Source organism: Micromys minutus, assembly GCF_963924665.1.
Source record: "Micromys minutus genome assembly, chromosome: 4".
Classification (NCBI taxonomy): Eukaryota; Metazoa; Chordata; class Mammalia; order Rodentia; family Muridae; genus Micromys; species Micromys minutus.
The window spans coordinates 24211948-24228771 of NC_137973.1; the positions used below are offsets into that span (position 1 = coordinate 24211948).

Here is a 16824-nt window from a genome sequence, read left to right on the forward strand (position 1 = left end):
GGAAGAAAGAAAAAGGAAGGAAGAAGTTGATTATAAGAGCAATGGTAGAATTCTGTTGTGAAACGATATTTGCCCTGTCAGTGTTTCAACCCACCCCCAGAAAATCTCACTCATAATGGGACTTTTCTCCAAGTTTTAAAGGAAAACCTCTCCTTCCTCATAAGGTCCCATCATGTTTAGGTCTCCATATGATTGTTTCTAACATTCTGCCTTCCACTTCAAGGCCCTTTCGTGGCCTCAAAGTCTTCTCTTTTTAATAAACTCCCCATCCAAAGGAAACCCTGAATCATGTGTAATCCTCTCATTCTGAACTGACTGACACTATTATCTTCTTTTATTATATTTAAAATAAGTAAGCAAAGAAATACAGAACTAAGAATAAACCCTGCAGCGAACCAAGTCTCATGCTAAGTGATCTAAGCCATGCCATTCTCAGGAAACGTTTACTTTGCTGGAAAGAGTGAGGGCTGTGTCCGTGTGTGGAACTTCGTGTCCCACTAAATTAGCTCTTGAAGGGCAGGTGTGCTTAATAATGAAGGACAACAGAGGGATGGGGATCCTGACGAATGTTTTCATCATAATTTAGACTTGAAGAACATCTGAGTTCAGCAACAGATGTCTGTCCATCATCATAGGGACTTGTGGCTATCTAAGTTCCTAAGATGGGTACAACCAGAAAACCCCAGAAGAGCAGCCTATGTGTTATACCTTTTGCTCAGCACTCAGGAAGCTGGTTGAAAGTAGGAAAGCCATCCCTACCAACAGAGATGCCACAATTCTGGCTTACATTTGGAAGTCAAGTCTGCCTCACAGATTATCATTGAGGCTAAATATGGTCTAGGCTTTGAATGAAACAGGACCATACTGGGGTACCTACCTTCCCTTGGGAAGGCTGTTTTCTCATTTACAGAGAGAAGAGAATAAAGCAGAGACAGGTTGAGCTGGACTTCTGGTACGATGAAGTCACGACAAGAACAACCTCCCTCTACTTTCAGGATCTTGGCCACTCAGTCACCTTCCTTCCTCTAGACATACTGAACTCAGCACATCTGGCTCTGTCAGTCCCACCCCCTGGGCCTATTGGCTTTAGTTCATGTGATAAAGTGTCTGCTGCACACAGGACCTGTCTTTTTTCCTTATCCTATCGTTCAACTGAACACTGCTTCCTGAGGCCTACAGCCTGTCTACCACACCTTCTTCAGCTGCCTAAGCCATGGACCTACCGTTCAACCTGATGCTGGGTGAGTGTCTCTGCTTCTGTGACTAACCCTGTCACAGAGGAGGCAAGTGTCCAGGGCTTTCTGGAGACTTTACCTGAAGGATATTCTTTGATCTTGATTCAGGCATCTTTCAAAAACAGCTTTCTATATATAGTAACTTGTTCTGAACCTTAGAAAGCCCCTAAATACATATTTTAAGTCTGCCTTGACTGCTGGATTTTTGCTATTTCCCTATATTTGCACAAATTTTACATGCATTTCCTTTGAAATACATGTCCAATTAAAAAGACAGTGATGGATATTGGGTAGATGTGAGGTAGAAGAAGGAGAGAAAGGGCATCTGTCAGAGGATCTGCCAGGCTCACACCTACCCACTGAGAATATTTTCTTTCTGGTAAAAAGACTCTGCCCCCTCCTTTACTCATCTTTTAAAAAGTATTAAAAAGAAAGCAGAGTTGCAAAATAACCATGTCCCATTAGTCTATTATTAATCTAGTGTCTTCTAAAAAAATGATTCACAGGGTTCTCTAATTTTCCCAAGGTCAGTCTAGATATTGGACAATCTGCAGTTTTGGATGGCAAAGAAATGGGTATTTTAGCCATGGCTCTTAACTGAGTGTGTAGCTTACCATACTGTACTGAGATTTTGCTCTCTAAAGTAAAGATGATGTTAAAAGTCCCCCAGAAGTTTTTTTTTAAGAGGAATTTGTATACTGTCTGTGTGTTTGTGTGTGTAACAGAGGAAACACTTGGGTAGCTGGTCATCCTAATTTTGAGACTGGTTTTTTGGCCCGAGTTGGCCATTCAGTCTAGGCTGGTTTACCAGTGAGCATTGGGGAGTATCCCTAGTCTGTCTATCCAGTACTAGAATTACAAGTTCATGCCCTTCTAGAAGCCGTTTAATAATGTGATTAATATGTGATATCTAATGGTATCTACTGATATGCTTCCCTAATAAGTCACATCCACTTTTAGTCTCTTGATTACCTAGGGCATTACCAAAGCCCACACTGTTCTTCCAGCTTCAGACATATATGTCTGATGAAGGGTCTTGACCATATCTTAAACATCTCTGCCCCCACGAAGAAACCAACAGCTAGTCTTGCCTCTTGTGGATTATGTTTGACCCTTCAAGGTCTCACCTGAAGTCTCACCTCCTCCAGAAAGTCCTTCAGGTCTGTGCCAACTGCACTCATCCCTCTAGTCAATCATGTTGAGAGGCTTCAAGCCATTTGCTTACTGTGTCATTTCTGAGCCTGTGTGTCAGCTTGTCACAACCCCTTTTCATCCAGGGCTTCTGTGTCCTGTGTGGAGGGTTATGCAATGCATATACAGAGCAGAGTGTTAGAAAGTTGTAATATACAAAGCCTCAGTCTGAGAGTGGCCTCACTGTTGAGATTAAGAGGCTCTTGAAAGCTAGTTCTAGAAAGAAGTATTTCAGGATTAGTCCTTGAGCTATTTGGAGCTGTTTGAAGAATTCTAGACTGGTCCAAAGATATCTACTCTACTGGGACAATCCTATAGCATATGTGGTGGGTAAATTACACAATTAAAAATCCTTGGCTTCTGAAGCAGCTGAGGACTACAGGGCTTCACAGTGTGAAGAAGGTGACAGAGAGTACAATTATACAGACTGTGTAGAGGAAACAAAAAGTCCCATGTTCCAATATGCCAGGTTGGAATATGCTAAAATTTTGAACTAAATTGTTCTTCCTGGTCTGTTGATCTAAATTGTCAATGGCCCACAGTTTACAAGCAGTGAGTGACTTTTTACACTGTTAAATGGTGGAGGAAATTCAAAATCCAAATATCACTTCACAAGTGCACAAAAGTCACCTGAAATTTAAAATGATGTGGAGAAAGAAAGGATTCTGGGAACCTGGCAGTGCTCATTCGTCTGCATATACTTGGCTCCTCTCGTATCTCAGGGGCAGGGCTGAGAGTAACTAAGCACACAGCCTACAACATCAAACACCTTTACTATTGGCTCTACACAACAGGGTTTGCCTACTCCCATTTAAGCGCCGTGCCAGTGACCAGAACAGATCATGCCGCTCTGCCTTGCCCACCGATGACTGTCCCGTGGTCTCCGGTTATGTTTTCTGTGAACTGAAAGGCTACATCACCACTCTCCCACTCCAGGCAGCTACAGTTGATCGGCGTAAATGACAGTGGTAGACATTACATGGACCTGTGCCTGGAGTGGAGCTGCAGTAACGTGCAATGGACAACTAAGTCAGTCAGTTTGCTAGAATTGGCCGCTCTGGTTCCCAACGTATCCTTTGAGGACCAGGAGTGCCAGGAGAAGGAACGCGCTTGAAGCTATGTGTTTTCCACTGAGGGGTTAGCAACCTCATAGGAAGAACAACATTATCAACCAACCAGAGACCCCAGAGCTCCCAGAGACTAAGCCACCAATCAAAGAATACACATGGAGCGACCCATGACTACAGCCACCAATGTAGCAGAGGATGGCCTTAATGGGCATCAGTAGGAGAGGTCCTTGGTCCTGTGAACGCTTGATGCTCCAGTGTAGGGGAATGCCAGGGTGGGAAAGTAGAAGGGAGTAGGTGGGTAGGTTGGGGAGCACTCTCACAGAGTCAAGGGGAGGGGAGGATGGGATAGGGGGATTCCGGAGGGGAAACTGGGAAAGGGGATAACATTTGAAATGTTAGTAAAGAAAATATCCAGTAAAAAAAAAATTGGCAAGGACACATGGGTAATTTGAACAAGACATAATGAACTATGATCTTTCTTTTTCTTTTCTCAGCTGTCTTGACTATTTTTGTTGGATTGTGTTTCTCAGGTAAGGAATATTTTTTTTGTATTTGTTTTTGCTTTGTTTGCCTATTTGTTGAGTTCTCAAGAGGCTTAGGACTCTAGGCTTAGAACTGAAGAAAGTCTGTAGCTCCCTTGGCTGTGTAAAGGTCCAATTCAGGCAAGCAACCTCCCTCCCCAGAGTCTATGCCAATCCACCAGCCTTGTGTGGATGGATTTTCACCTCCAGAATCCAGCTGCACTCAGGGTGGTTTTTCTGCTAGAGATTTTTCTGTGGCCCTAGAAGTTCATCCAACATCCAAATGGGATAGGTTCTCACATCAGGCCCCTTGGTGGACGTGCCCAGAGAAGATTCCTTTTGTCTTTCCAGGTTCCCCATTCATGGTTTTTTCCAGCCCCTTATGTACCCTCGAAGTAGACATGCTTCTTCTGTACAGCATGTGGCCTAAATGGCAAAGAGAAGACTGGGGCTCAGCCCCCACTGGCTGCCTCCTCACGGAGCCTGTACTGTGGTGAGAGTGAGCAGAAAGGAGGAAGAAGGGCAGAGGGGAGGAGAAGACGAGGAACCACAGACTATGGTTTCAGGTTTTTTTACACTCTCTCCTCATGCCCTGTTTTCGTGGATGCTAAGGGTTTGACCAGAGATAGCACCACACATTTTACAGTGAGATCTTCTGCCACGTAAGTGCAACTTGATGTATAGGGGTGTTAATAGTGCGATTCTCTGCCACATAGGTGCAGCCAGATGCTGAGCTCACTTTGGTTTTTTTCTTAGCCTGTACGGTTGTTGCCAATGCAGGTACTACCTGCTCTCTTTGCAGTCTCCCCTAACATGCATGAACACACACACACGCGCGCGCACACACACACACACACACACACACACACACACACACATACACACACCCTACTTTCAAGCCTTCTACTAATAAAGCCGAGTAAGAAAGGCAGGTGCCCTCTGTGTCTCCTTCCTTGAGCTTGAAGTTCCTAAACTCAGTTATTTCTAAGTCACGTCTTCACTTACCCTCGCTGCACTGCGCTCTTGGGTTATGTCATCTTTTCTGGAAACTACTCCAATATTCTACCTCATAAATAAATAAAAATGTATCAAAACAAGAACTTTACAATCCGAATGAGCCTAATAGCAGCTTTTTCCTGTTCTGCAAAATAATGCCTAGACTCTAATCTTAGCTCCCATGGCCTAAAGGTTACCTCTACATAACTCTCATGATTTATGTGCCCTGATACATAAACTTGACATTCAGATGTTCAACAATGGGAACTTTCTAAGGTTTTTTTTTTTAAAAGAAAATTTTTAAATAAAGCATTCTTCACTTATTTTTGACAATTCCATATATAAAACTATGAATGTGGAATAATACCATCTTAATAATATCGTAATAATATTTATTCTCAAAACCTAACCTCCCACTTCCCCAGGTGCCCTCAATATGTCCCACTTCCTCTTTCATGACTTCTTAAAATAAAAGCAAACCAAGCGATGAACAAAATTCAAAGCATTAACAGCAGCAAAACGCACTGAGCTCAATTAGTGCCACTTATTGGTCCGTCAGCTGATTTTGTCGCCTTGATCCTGTGTAGATCCACTGACCGTTGCTGCAGTTAGTGAGGCTGCTTCATGGTGTTCAGAAGAGCATTTCACAGCACAACTCCAGCTCTTAGCCTCTTTCTTCCCCTTCTTCCACCATGTTCTGTGAGGTGCAGATAAAGATACCTTATCCAGTGATCAGCAGCCATGACCGGCGTCTACTGCAGAGAGAAGATTATCTGTCTGAACTTGAAGAATGCACTAATAAATGTGCACACACACAAGTATTTAGAAGGCAATTTGACAACATGTCCATTTAGTAAGACAATATAATAAGTGTCTCTCCCTCCCTGTGGCCTATGGTCTCCCTGGTCACGGACTTTTGATAAGGCTTATAGGACCAGGCAAGAGTTCCCTCTTAGAGCAAGCCTCAAATTCTATTGGGAAGCAGTTGATTATCCCCATAATTTTCCTACCGCTATTGCACCAATTGGCATATTTTGCCTGACAAGTCAGCTTGTAGCAGGCAAGGTTCACGACTAGTACACTACTAATGGCTTTTCTCCCTCCCGGAGCCCACGTTGTACCTTTTGACACTAGGAAAGCTATCAGGGAGGGACTCTTCAGGTCAGTTCCAGCTTAATTTTTCTATATTCGGCAACCAGAGTCTGGTGTGACTTCAGCAATATGGTCTTACTTATTATGGTCAATGGCCAAGAGCAGTGACAATATCCTGTTGTTTAGGAGCCTCTGGGAGCTTCCCATCCATTGGCTCACAAGGACGTGTCTCAGACTGGACACTAAGATTTGTATGTCCTCTAGAGTAAAGCATTATTTATCCATACAGGGTACCTGTGTTCAGACGCATCCTTCTTTCTAAAAAGTTGTCTTTTCAATTAGCCTACAAAGTAGTGGGTTTCCATGATGGTGCTTCATATATCTTTGGTTTTGCTTAACCTACCTCACGCCTTCCTTCTTCTGTCTCTACGCTCTTAACTCTACTTAAACTTTTAAATTCCAGGATTTCTCCCGCCTCTACTTTTATTCCATCCTTCTATCCTCTTCATCAGGACCTGAATCTCTGACTGTTCTCCTGCTAGATCTCTTCTGAGCTTGGTTTTTGGAGAGGGACAATGTTGTGGGAAACAGCAAGAGAGGGAAAGACAGGAGGGACAGGAGGAGGAAGAGGGGAAGAGGAGGAAGAGGAGGGAGAGGAGAGATAGAAGGAGGAAGAGGGGGGGAGGAGGGATAGGAGGGATAGGAAAAGGAAGAAGGGGAGAGGAGGGACAGGTGGGAGAGGAAGGAGAGGTGGGAGAGGAGGAAAAGAAGGAAGAGGAAAAAGAAGAGAGAAAAGTGGGAGAGGAGGAAGGGGAGGGAGAGGAAGAAGAGGAGAATGAGGAGAAAGAGGAGGAAGTAAAAGGGAAAGGGGAAGATAGCAGGCAAGGGGGAAAGATGAGAAGAGACACAAGTAAAGAGAAGAGAGCTCATCTGTTAACCTCAAATCGTGTATCACTACTACCTCAGTCTGGCTACCACAAGAGAAACTTATGGAAAAAAAACTGTGCAAACAGCATCCGTATACAGTCCCATCTGAGGCCCACGGCGAGCTATTACTTCTCAGGGGAGAGTTTTTCTTATCCATGAAATTGTGAGTAGATATGTATTGGTCCTCTCATTCTGACCACTAGAGGGTCAAAAAATCTCTGCCAAGTCTTCTTTGTCCCAATTGTCAATCTGAAAAGGATATCAGTATCTATGTGTCCTGAAATAGCAGCTCTTGGTAGCGTACAATTAAGAGCATAAACACTTCCAGAAGTTTCTTTGTGTCTCCTATTCTGATTCCAGCTCCCCATGCTGTCTGTCAAAGGTATAAGGGCCCCAAACTGACTGCATATACTCCCCCACACTCTTCTGCTTCTCCAAGGCCTCCACCTAATATCTCATCCCTTTACAGAGTCTCCACCCAAAGTGCGGCTAGTGGGAGGTGCCCACCGCTGTGAAGGGCGCGTGGAGGTGGAACACAATGGCCAGTGGGGGACTGTGTGTGACGACGGCTGGGACCTGAAGGATGTGGCTGTGGTGTGCCGGGAGCTGAATTGTGGAGCAGCCAACAAAACCCCACGCGGTGCATCATATCAGCCACCAGCACCAAAAGAGCAAGAAGTTCTTATCCAAGGGGTTGAATGCAGTGGGACGGAAAGCACATTGGCTCAGTGTACGCTAAATGACGACGTTTTTGATTGCCCACATGCAGAAGATGCTGGGGCACAGTGTGAGAGTAAGTATGGGAGGCTCAAGGACCATCTATCCTATCCCCCAGGTGGCCATTTTGCTAGTCTTTGGTTCCTGGCGTGGATGCTCACACGGTACTACGATGAACGGCAGCAACACCATCCTTTACAAGTTACACATTATTATTGATTGCAAGACTTGGATATAATAACAGTTATGATTCCTACCCTATTGCTCCTTCCTTACTTTCCAGGTACATATGAGATCCAATTTCCCCTATTCATGGACATGCAGACAAATTTGCACAGATCTGTCAGCCACTGAACACTTGTTCAGTGTGTCTGTGTGCAGCTGAGATGGGGTTACAGGAGAGCTCATGAAGTTCAATAAGTGCTTTCGTGAACATTTTAGTTCTCAAGTTGTCTATCAGCTTAACTGGAGAGGGGAAAGACATTTGTGGGAAGTCAAAGCAACCTCACAGACAGATGGACAAAAGCATATAAATATGCAATCAATGCAGTCATACAGATAGACAGACACACAGACAGTGTTTCCTATTGTTCTACATAATTAGCTTCCTATGACTTAAGGTTGTGTGTGTGCTTTCTCTAAAGGCTATGACTTAACTGCAGGGCTGCCTCCATCCCCTTCTTTTATGTCCCTGCAGGATTTATTGTTACAGAAAAGATGAGCTCTCCCAGTGTTAAAGTTTTCTAATTTTTAGAAAAGTCAAGATTTGGGAACATTAGTAAGGGATACTTGATTTATGGCAACATAGAGCCAAAATATATTTTTGATATTTCAGTCAATATGTGTGTTTATTAATATTTGGTGCTTTTTCAACACTAAACTATATAGTATATAATATAATTGCATATATATAAAACATATGGATTAATATAATCTATTATATAAATTGCATATAATATGTATTTTATATTAATTTGTAGTGCTTTTAACTGTCTCTTGTGAGGAGCAATTAGAAGTTGAATATGGAAATAATTTGAAACACTAAACTGCCCCAGGCAGTGGTGGTGCACACACACTGTTAGTCCCAGCACTTGGGAAGTAGAGGCAGGCCGATATCTGTGAGTTCAAGGCCAGGCTGGCCTACAGAATGAGTTCCAGGTCAGCCAGGGCACAGAAGAACCCCATCTCAAACAAACAAACAAACAGACAAGACAAAACGAAAAGGAAAACTAAAATGCTACAGAAGTAAGCGTGGTTCACGTGGGAACTGGGAAACCACCATGTCCCTCTCTTACCAGCTGGTGCTAAGTGGTACTACAGCTCCACCAGCCTCGTAACCAACACCAAGAACCAAGCCATGTATAATCACACCCCCTTTCCCGAAAAGACGTATTCTGACGTGGAGACGACTCTGCTCCTCTCTTCCTTTCTTTCCAGACCCAGACAGTGACGTCTTCATTCCAGAGAATGTGCGGCTAGTGGAGGGCCTGGGGCGTTGCCAGGGGCGATTGGAGGTGCTCCACCAGGCCCAGTGGAGCACGGTGTGTAAAGCAGGCTGGAACCTACAGGCTTCAAAAGTGGTATGCCGGAAGCTGGGATGTGGGCGGGCACTGCTGACCCACAAAGGCTGCAACGGGATTACTCAGGGCAAAGGACCCATCTGGATGAGCAAGATGGCATGTTCTGGACAAGAAGCAAACCTCCAGGACTGCCCTCGTAGTCCTTTGGAGAGCAACTGCACCCACAGGGAGGACACATGGATAGAATGTGAAGGTAATAGACAATAATGACCTGCATTGGGAAAGTCGGTTTATTCATTAGTGCAGTTAAATAGAAAGCCAGGCAAACAACACTTACAAAGGACCACTCATGCACTGAAAGGCCATCGCACATTTATATATGTTTTTACTGATTGCTAATTCTCTTAAGAATAACCCCCTTTGCAGAGGGAAACACTTAAAAATTGTGCATTGTACAGTCATACTATGAACTGTGATACAGAATGTTGTAAGTAGGATATAACTTCTGAATTCTTCAGCCTTTAGTAACCACTAGAAATTCATTATATATCTACAAATAATATATTTATAAATAATATATATGTAGATATTATATTTAAGGAATAAATCAAAAGCATTCTAGTTAGAAAAACAGACCTAGCCACGGGTGTTGAAAAGGGATGAAGTCTTGGGGAAGGAGCAGCCGTCACCAAAACACATAGAGAATTTCAAATGTGCTGGCAGAGTTCTGGTGACCATGTACATAATCTTATTTGTTTTTCCTCTTTTCCTTTCAACTCTCACTCACACCTTCCTCCTGCAACCTGCAGATCCCTTTGAGCTGAGGCTGGTGGGAGGAGACACCCCCTGCTCTGGGAGGTTGGAGGTGCTGCACAAGGGTTCCTGGGGCTCCGTCTGTGATGACAACTGGGGAAAAAAGGAGGACCAAGTGGTCTGCAAGCAACTGGGCTGTGGGAATTCTCTCTTTCCATCCCCGAAAAACCGAAAAAGCTACGGGCCTGGGACGGGCCGCATCTGGCTGGATGACGTCAATTGCTCAGGGAAGGAAAAGTCTCTGGAGCTCTGCCGACATAGGCTGTGGGGGTACCACGACTGTACCCACAAGGAAGATGTGGGAGTGACTTGCTCAGGTACAGCCTACTGACCTGCCAAGGTTGCACTTCCAAGGAACGAAGTAGGAAGAAAGGCAGCAGCACACTGCCGGCCGCGGTACTTCCTCCTGGGCCCCAGAGCCGGAGTCGTCACCCGCTCTGTACAAACCTCAAGGGTCAGGACCCAGGGTCCTGGCAGTAGTTTTGTGTTTCTCTGGGTCTGGGGAGAGATTAGTAATGGGCAAGGATATTTTTTCTTTATAATACAGTCATTGAACATGAGAACAGGAAGATGAATGTCCTTACAGTAAACATGAGAAAAGTCAGTTCATGTAGAGGTTTTGAAACCATGAAAACGACTTTTAAATCAAATAGTAGAACTAGATGGATCGGTCTTTGCTTTAAGTCTCAGATTAGTTCTCGGAGGTGTCGCTGACCTTCAAGCCCTAAATTTGAGCTAACTGTAGAAGGCACGTGACCCCACTCTGCTGCTACTTCCTAAACCTTATTTCTAGAGTGTGTTGGGGCGCGGAGCTCTTAAGAATCTCAGAGCATCTTGCCAACGAGTACAGGATGCCAGTCCTGAACCACTGGTCTCCTCCCAGGAGCAAAGGAGGAAGTCCAGCGTAAGAGGAGATTGTTCAACTGTTACCCCTGGTTCTAGTTGTAGGGTTGTGGCCCAGCTGTGGAATTAGGACAGGGAGATGGCTGTGCAGAGTTGCTTGCTTTAAACAACTAATTCCAAAGTGAGCTGAGAACTGATTTTAACAAAAAAGGTGGGGGAACAGTTAACACCCAGAAAACAATACATCTAGCCACATTGAAGCACGTACTCTCCAAAAATCTCTGAAATTCAGACCAAAAGACTCTTGTCCCATTGACCTCAAAGGTTTTTACAGGTGTGTAAGGATAATACGTGAATAGAGGCAACCATCTTTCCCCCTGTGTTCTCCCTCTATGGATTCAGAAGGATCTGAAAAGCAAAGCTACACCTGTGCTGAACACACAGCATTCCCTTAATGCTTTACACAGCAGTTGTATTGCATTCGGTGTCATAAGCAATTTAGAGATGATTTAAAGCCTATAGAAGGGTGTGCTTCAGTTGTGTACAGTGTATGGGAGACTTTTGCTACAACCATGCATTTTGGCATCCTAAGGATGCTGACATCAGTTGTCTGTCAATGCAGATGGTGACCTGCGTTGTTTGTGACTCACAGGGGACATTGCTGTTGTACCTTTGGAGTATAGCTCCAGCTTTTGATCTGTCTCTCATCACTGTGGAAAGAGTTACACATGCGCTCAGCTCTTTCCTATGCTGGCCCTTGATCTGCCCCTTTGGCCAGCTTAGCTTGAGTAGAACTAACCTTTCACGAGGTTTAAACTGCACCCTCACTGCATTTTCCTCTTCTCTTTACAGAGCTTTGATGCGTGAGCTGAATCCCTGCTTGTCCAGTGGGCCCTGATTCTCTCAGTGGTGGGCTTTAGCCACCTCTCCCTCAGCCTGTCAGGAGTCAGAACATTGTGCTCACATCTTGATCCAGGGTTACATGCCCCCACAATCGCTTCTAGATGTGAGCTGCTGGGGTCCTCTGCTCATGACGTTTCCAGTTGCTCTGTGATCACTGTTTACTCCTTGGTGATGTTCCCCAATGTTACTGCCCGTCCCCAGCCTACCTGCAACTCTTCGGCCTGCCAGAGTGCCAGCTGTGGCCATGACTAAGGCACAGTCCGTCTGTGAACAACACTGAGGATTTGACAACTGGAGGAATGCTTGAGAGGGAATGTGGGTAAACAGTATTTTGGAGGTGGGGGAGAAAATACGTTTCAATATTCCTTAAACTTTGTAACAGTGAAGTGATCATAACAATAACACCTCACTACTTTCCTTTCTCTCAGAGAAAGTAGCAGGGTGGTTTCATGCAGCCCTCAAATGTTACCTGTAGAGTTCTAGATGTCTACCCCAAACCTCCATGTTTAAAGTTTGGTGTCTAATGCAACAGTATTCTGCGGTGGGGCCTTAGGGATCTAACTGCATCACATGGCTTGATCTCTCCGCCTTTATGTGTGGATTAATCACTGGTAAATTTGGAGATATTAGAAACTTCAGGAGTTGGGAAGGAAGTTTCCTAGTTGGAGGAAGAAGGTTGCTGGAATGTGCCTTTGGAAGGGGACATTTTGTCCACAGCTTGACCACCTACCATGTAGATGGGTTGCTTGCATATCATAGCTATTGTGTGTAAATTATGCTACAATAAACATAAATGTTCAGGTATTTCTTGGTATGTTGATTTTATTTTCTTAGATTGATGCCTAAACGTCAGTAGCATTTTTATACCCACATCTCATACCCATGGAAAGATCTTTCCAAACTCTAAACAGTTCAGTCCTGCCCTCCTAGGCTCTGTGGGTAGCTCAAGCTGTCCCTAAGAGTTAGTTAGCACTTTCTAGGGACTAGAGATTGTGACACAAAGTAGATTGTTTAGTCCAGGTAAGTGGATTTTTACAAGATATTCTGGATCTGGGAAAAGACATTTCTCATATTGGACAGAGACTGGAAGATCAGAAGGAACCCTTCCATGGAGATACACATGCATAGACAGTAACATGTCTGAGGCACACCAAGGTCCAGAACTTAGGATCTAATGGCATTCCTGACTTCATGTAACAAACTGCTGTGTAATCATAGTAATTTGAAAACTTAGTTGTCTGGCATTGGTTTTAGTACTTCCAACCAAAAGAAACCCAACTAGTTTACTCATTTCAAATTAATAAAATGATAATTCACCCACATTTTCTGAGACTGATTAGATAAGCTAGTTGTGAGCAATGCAGAAATTGTCATTACATTTATACAGCCAAATTCACAGATAAGATAGAATGGGGACCAGCTATAACAGAATACCACTCTAAAGAGTTGACCATGAGTGCCCTGGTTTGTTTACTGAATGCTTAAAAGCTAACATTCACATATAATATTTGCTTTGGGTGGGGGAATGGGTTACCTAACACAGGATGACTCTTCTAGCTTCATCCATTTTTTGCTAATTTTATAATTTCTTTCTTAACAGCTGAATTATATTTCATTGTTTATTTGTACCACAGTTTCCTTAGACATTAACATTTACACTGTTAATAACTTCTGGCTATTTTGAGTAAAGCAGCAATGAGTGTGGTGATTAAGTATCTCTCTAGCAGAGTGTAGAGAGTCTTTTGGGTATATGCCCAAGAATAGTGTAGCTGGATCTTGAGACAGGTGTATCCCACAACTTTCTGAGGAACCACCACAAAGATTGTCCTAGTGGCTGTACAAGTTTGCACTCCCACCAGCAATAGGTGAGTGTTTTCTTTTCCCCTTGTCCTCACCAGTATGAGCTGTCATTTGTTTTATTGATCTTGGTCATTCTGACTGTTGTCAGGTGAAATCTCAAAGCAGTTCTTATTTGCATTTACCTGATGGTTGAAGGTGGTGACCATTTCTTTAAGTGCTTCTCAGCCATTTGTGTTTTATCCTTTGAGAACTTTCTGCTTGGTCCTGTTCCACATTTTTTTTAAATTAGATACTCTCTGTATTTACATTTCAAATGTTATCCCCTTTCCCCTCTTTCTTCCCCCTCCCCCTCCACTTGTCTCATTTTTAACTAAGTTGTTTGGTTTTTTTATGTCCAGTGTTTTTACTTCTGTATACATTTCAAATACTAAGCCTCTTTTGGATATCTAATCGGTGAAGAATTTCCCCATCCTGTAGCCTGCAGCTTTGCCTGAATGACAGTGTCTTTTACCATATAAAAGTTCTTCAGTTTCATAAGATTCCATCTATTATTTGTTGACCTGAGTGCCTATGCTGTAGGTGACCTGTTCCGAAACTCATCCCCTGTGCCAATCAGTTCAAGCCTGTTCTACACTTTTCCAGCTATAAGATTCAGGTATCTGGTTTTATGTTGAGGCCCTTGGTCCACTGGAGTTGAAATGTGTGTGATCTGCATTGTTTTACTGCCACCCATTCAGTTTGGCTGGCACTGTTCGTGGGAGATGCTCTCTTTTCTCCAGTGTGTATTTTTTGGCTTCTTAGGCAGAAATCAAATACCTATAGGTGTGTGGACTTAAGTTTTTAATTTCAGATTCAATCCCATTGATCATCATGTCTGCTTTTATGTGACTACCATGCTGTTTTTATTACTACTCTGTAGTGATACATTGAAATCTGGAATGATGATTATCTCCATTAGCATCATCATCATCATCATCATCATCATCATCATCATCATCATCATCATCATCCAAGGTTGTTTCAGCTATCCTAGTTTTGTTTTTGTCCACATGAAGCTGACAACTGATTAGTTTTCAATTTTTGTGAAGAGTCAGATCTATGGCAATTGCACTGAATCTGTAAGTTGTTCATGGTAGGATGGCCAATTTCACTATGTTAACCTTACTTATCCATGATAATGAGAGAGCTTTTCATCTCCCAGTGTGTCCTTCAATTTCTTCCTCAAATGACATCAGGTTTTTATTATACAAGTCTTTCACTTGCTTGGTAAGAGTTATCTCCGAATATGTTTTTGAGGTATTGTGGAAGGTACTGTTTCTCTGGTTTCTTTCTCAGTCAAGTGGCCATTTGCCTGTGAGAAGATTTTTCTGTGTTAATTTTGTATCTGACACTTTACTGAAAGTATTTATTAGCTGTGTAAGTTTCCTGGTATTTTCTTTTGCATATAAAATCTTACTATCTTTAAGTAAAGACACTTGGAATGGTTTCTTCCCATTTGTGTCCCCCTTCATATCCTTATCCTTTAGCTAAGACTTCAAGCCTATACTGAATAGATATGAAGAGAGGAGAGCAGGCTGAATGGGAAAGCAGGAGTTCACCCTGTGTACGGGTGCAGGAGAAGAAAAAATGAAACAGACACCATACAGCAAAAGTTACTTCGAGAAACAGTAGGTGTCCTAGTCAGGGTTTCTATTCCTGTACAAACATCATGACCAAAAAGCAAGTTAGGGAGGAAAGAACTTATTACCCTTACACTTCCACATTGCTGTTTACCACCAAAGGAAGTCAGGACAAGAATTCAAGCAGGTCAGGAGGCAGGAGCTGATGCAGAGGCCATGGAGGGATGTTGCTTACTGGCTTGCTTCCCCTGGCTTGCTCAGCTTGCTTTCTTATAGAACCCAGGTCTACCAGCCCAGGAATGGCACCACCCACAATGGGCTGGGCCCTCCCCACCATCACTAGTTGAGAAAATGTCTTACAGCTGGATCTCATGGAGGCATTTCTTCAGCTGAGGCTCCTTTCTCTGTGATAACTCCAGCTTGTGTCATGTTGACACAAAACCAGCCAGTACAATAAGTAAGATTTATTTGAGAAGACTTAATTTTGCTTCTTTTTCCATAATATACAAGGAGCACAAATGCAGTCGCCTATGAAGGCTGTCTGTAACTTGCTTTTTAACTATAAGGTAAACTTCTAAGTTACATAGGGATAGTCAGGAAGCCTTCAACAAGAAAATACAGGCTGCTCATCTGTGACCTGTGGGCCTTATTCTTCCAAAGACTGTCTTGAAATGGACCAGCCCAATTTTTCTCTACATACTGGAACTGTTAGCTAGTGCAACGAGGCAGGAAAAAAATCAAACTGGAAAAGATTAGAATGTTTTAATTCACAGCTTTGACCAGTGGAAAAATTTTGATGGACTCTACCAAAAACAAAACAAAACAAAAACAAAACCTTCAACTAGCCAGATTTCCATATACAAAATTAATTGTATTTATCTATAAAGCACCTGGATGTTTACAATGTAATCAAATACGAACATATTTAATTTAGGTCATATAAACCCAAGGACATATTTAACAAAAATATTATTTCTCTGGGAAAGAATACAACATACAAGCATTTCTAGTTGCCAACTAAAGGACACACTATTTTGGGGAATCAAACAAAGAGCTATCTTGATACTAAATTTTTAAAAATTTATCAATCAGATTTATATGTTAATTCTCAATCCACAATCCAGCCACACACTAAGCTTACAAACAGTTGACAAAGATATAAACCACCCACTTAGATAAGATAAATTGACCTATAGAAATCCATCCCTTAGAAAGTATATGTAACTACCAATGGCTACTCAGAGCCACTTGGACAGAGATGGGTCATCTTCATCTTCCATGTTGATTCTCCTCTTTCCTCCTCTTTCTCGCTTTACAAAAATTTTGTCCCCACCCCACTCTCTATTGTCCAATCATTTATCACCTTGATATCAATCTACACATCACCCTTTCTGTTTATTTTATACAGAATATTCAAATCTGGCTCAGCAAAGATTATCAGTTGACTATTCTGCGATATGTTGCAGTAAATATTAAAAAGTAAATCTGCTACCAGTCCAGCGCAGTCTCACTCCGTGGGAGTTGCTTCAGTGTGGAGATGGGTGTCCAGTCTCTTTCTCTACCACTGTATCCACTCT

At 42.9% G+C, this 16824-nt stretch overlaps 1 protein-coding gene and 1 pseudogene across 2 annotated transcripts in view; one reads left to right on the forward strand and one right to left on the reverse strand.

Moving 5' to 3' along the window:
* Positions 1-1151: 1151 nt before the first annotated feature.
* CD5L (CD5 molecule like) lies at positions 1152-11858 on the forward strand. The gene is made up of 6 exons (XM_080916481.1): positions 1152-1241; positions 3991-4026; positions 7502-7825; positions 9187-9522; positions 10079-10399; positions 11778-11858. Exons 1-6 carry the CDS (start codon positions 1214-1216, stop codon positions 11783-11785), a joined length of 1053 nt encoding a protein of 350 aa, XP_080772607.1. The 5' UTR covers positions 1152-1213; the 3' UTR covers positions 11786-11858.
* A 2678-nt stretch (positions 11859-14536) lies between these two features.
* LOC308419637 (nucleophosmin-like) overlaps positions 14537-16824 on the reverse strand; it is a 506796-nt pseudogene continuing 504508 nt past the window's right edge. The window contains exon 2 of the transcript in view: positions 14537-14652. The product of the transcript in view is annotated as a nucleophosmin-like (transcript). The remainder of the gene's footprint in view (positions 14653-16824) is intronic.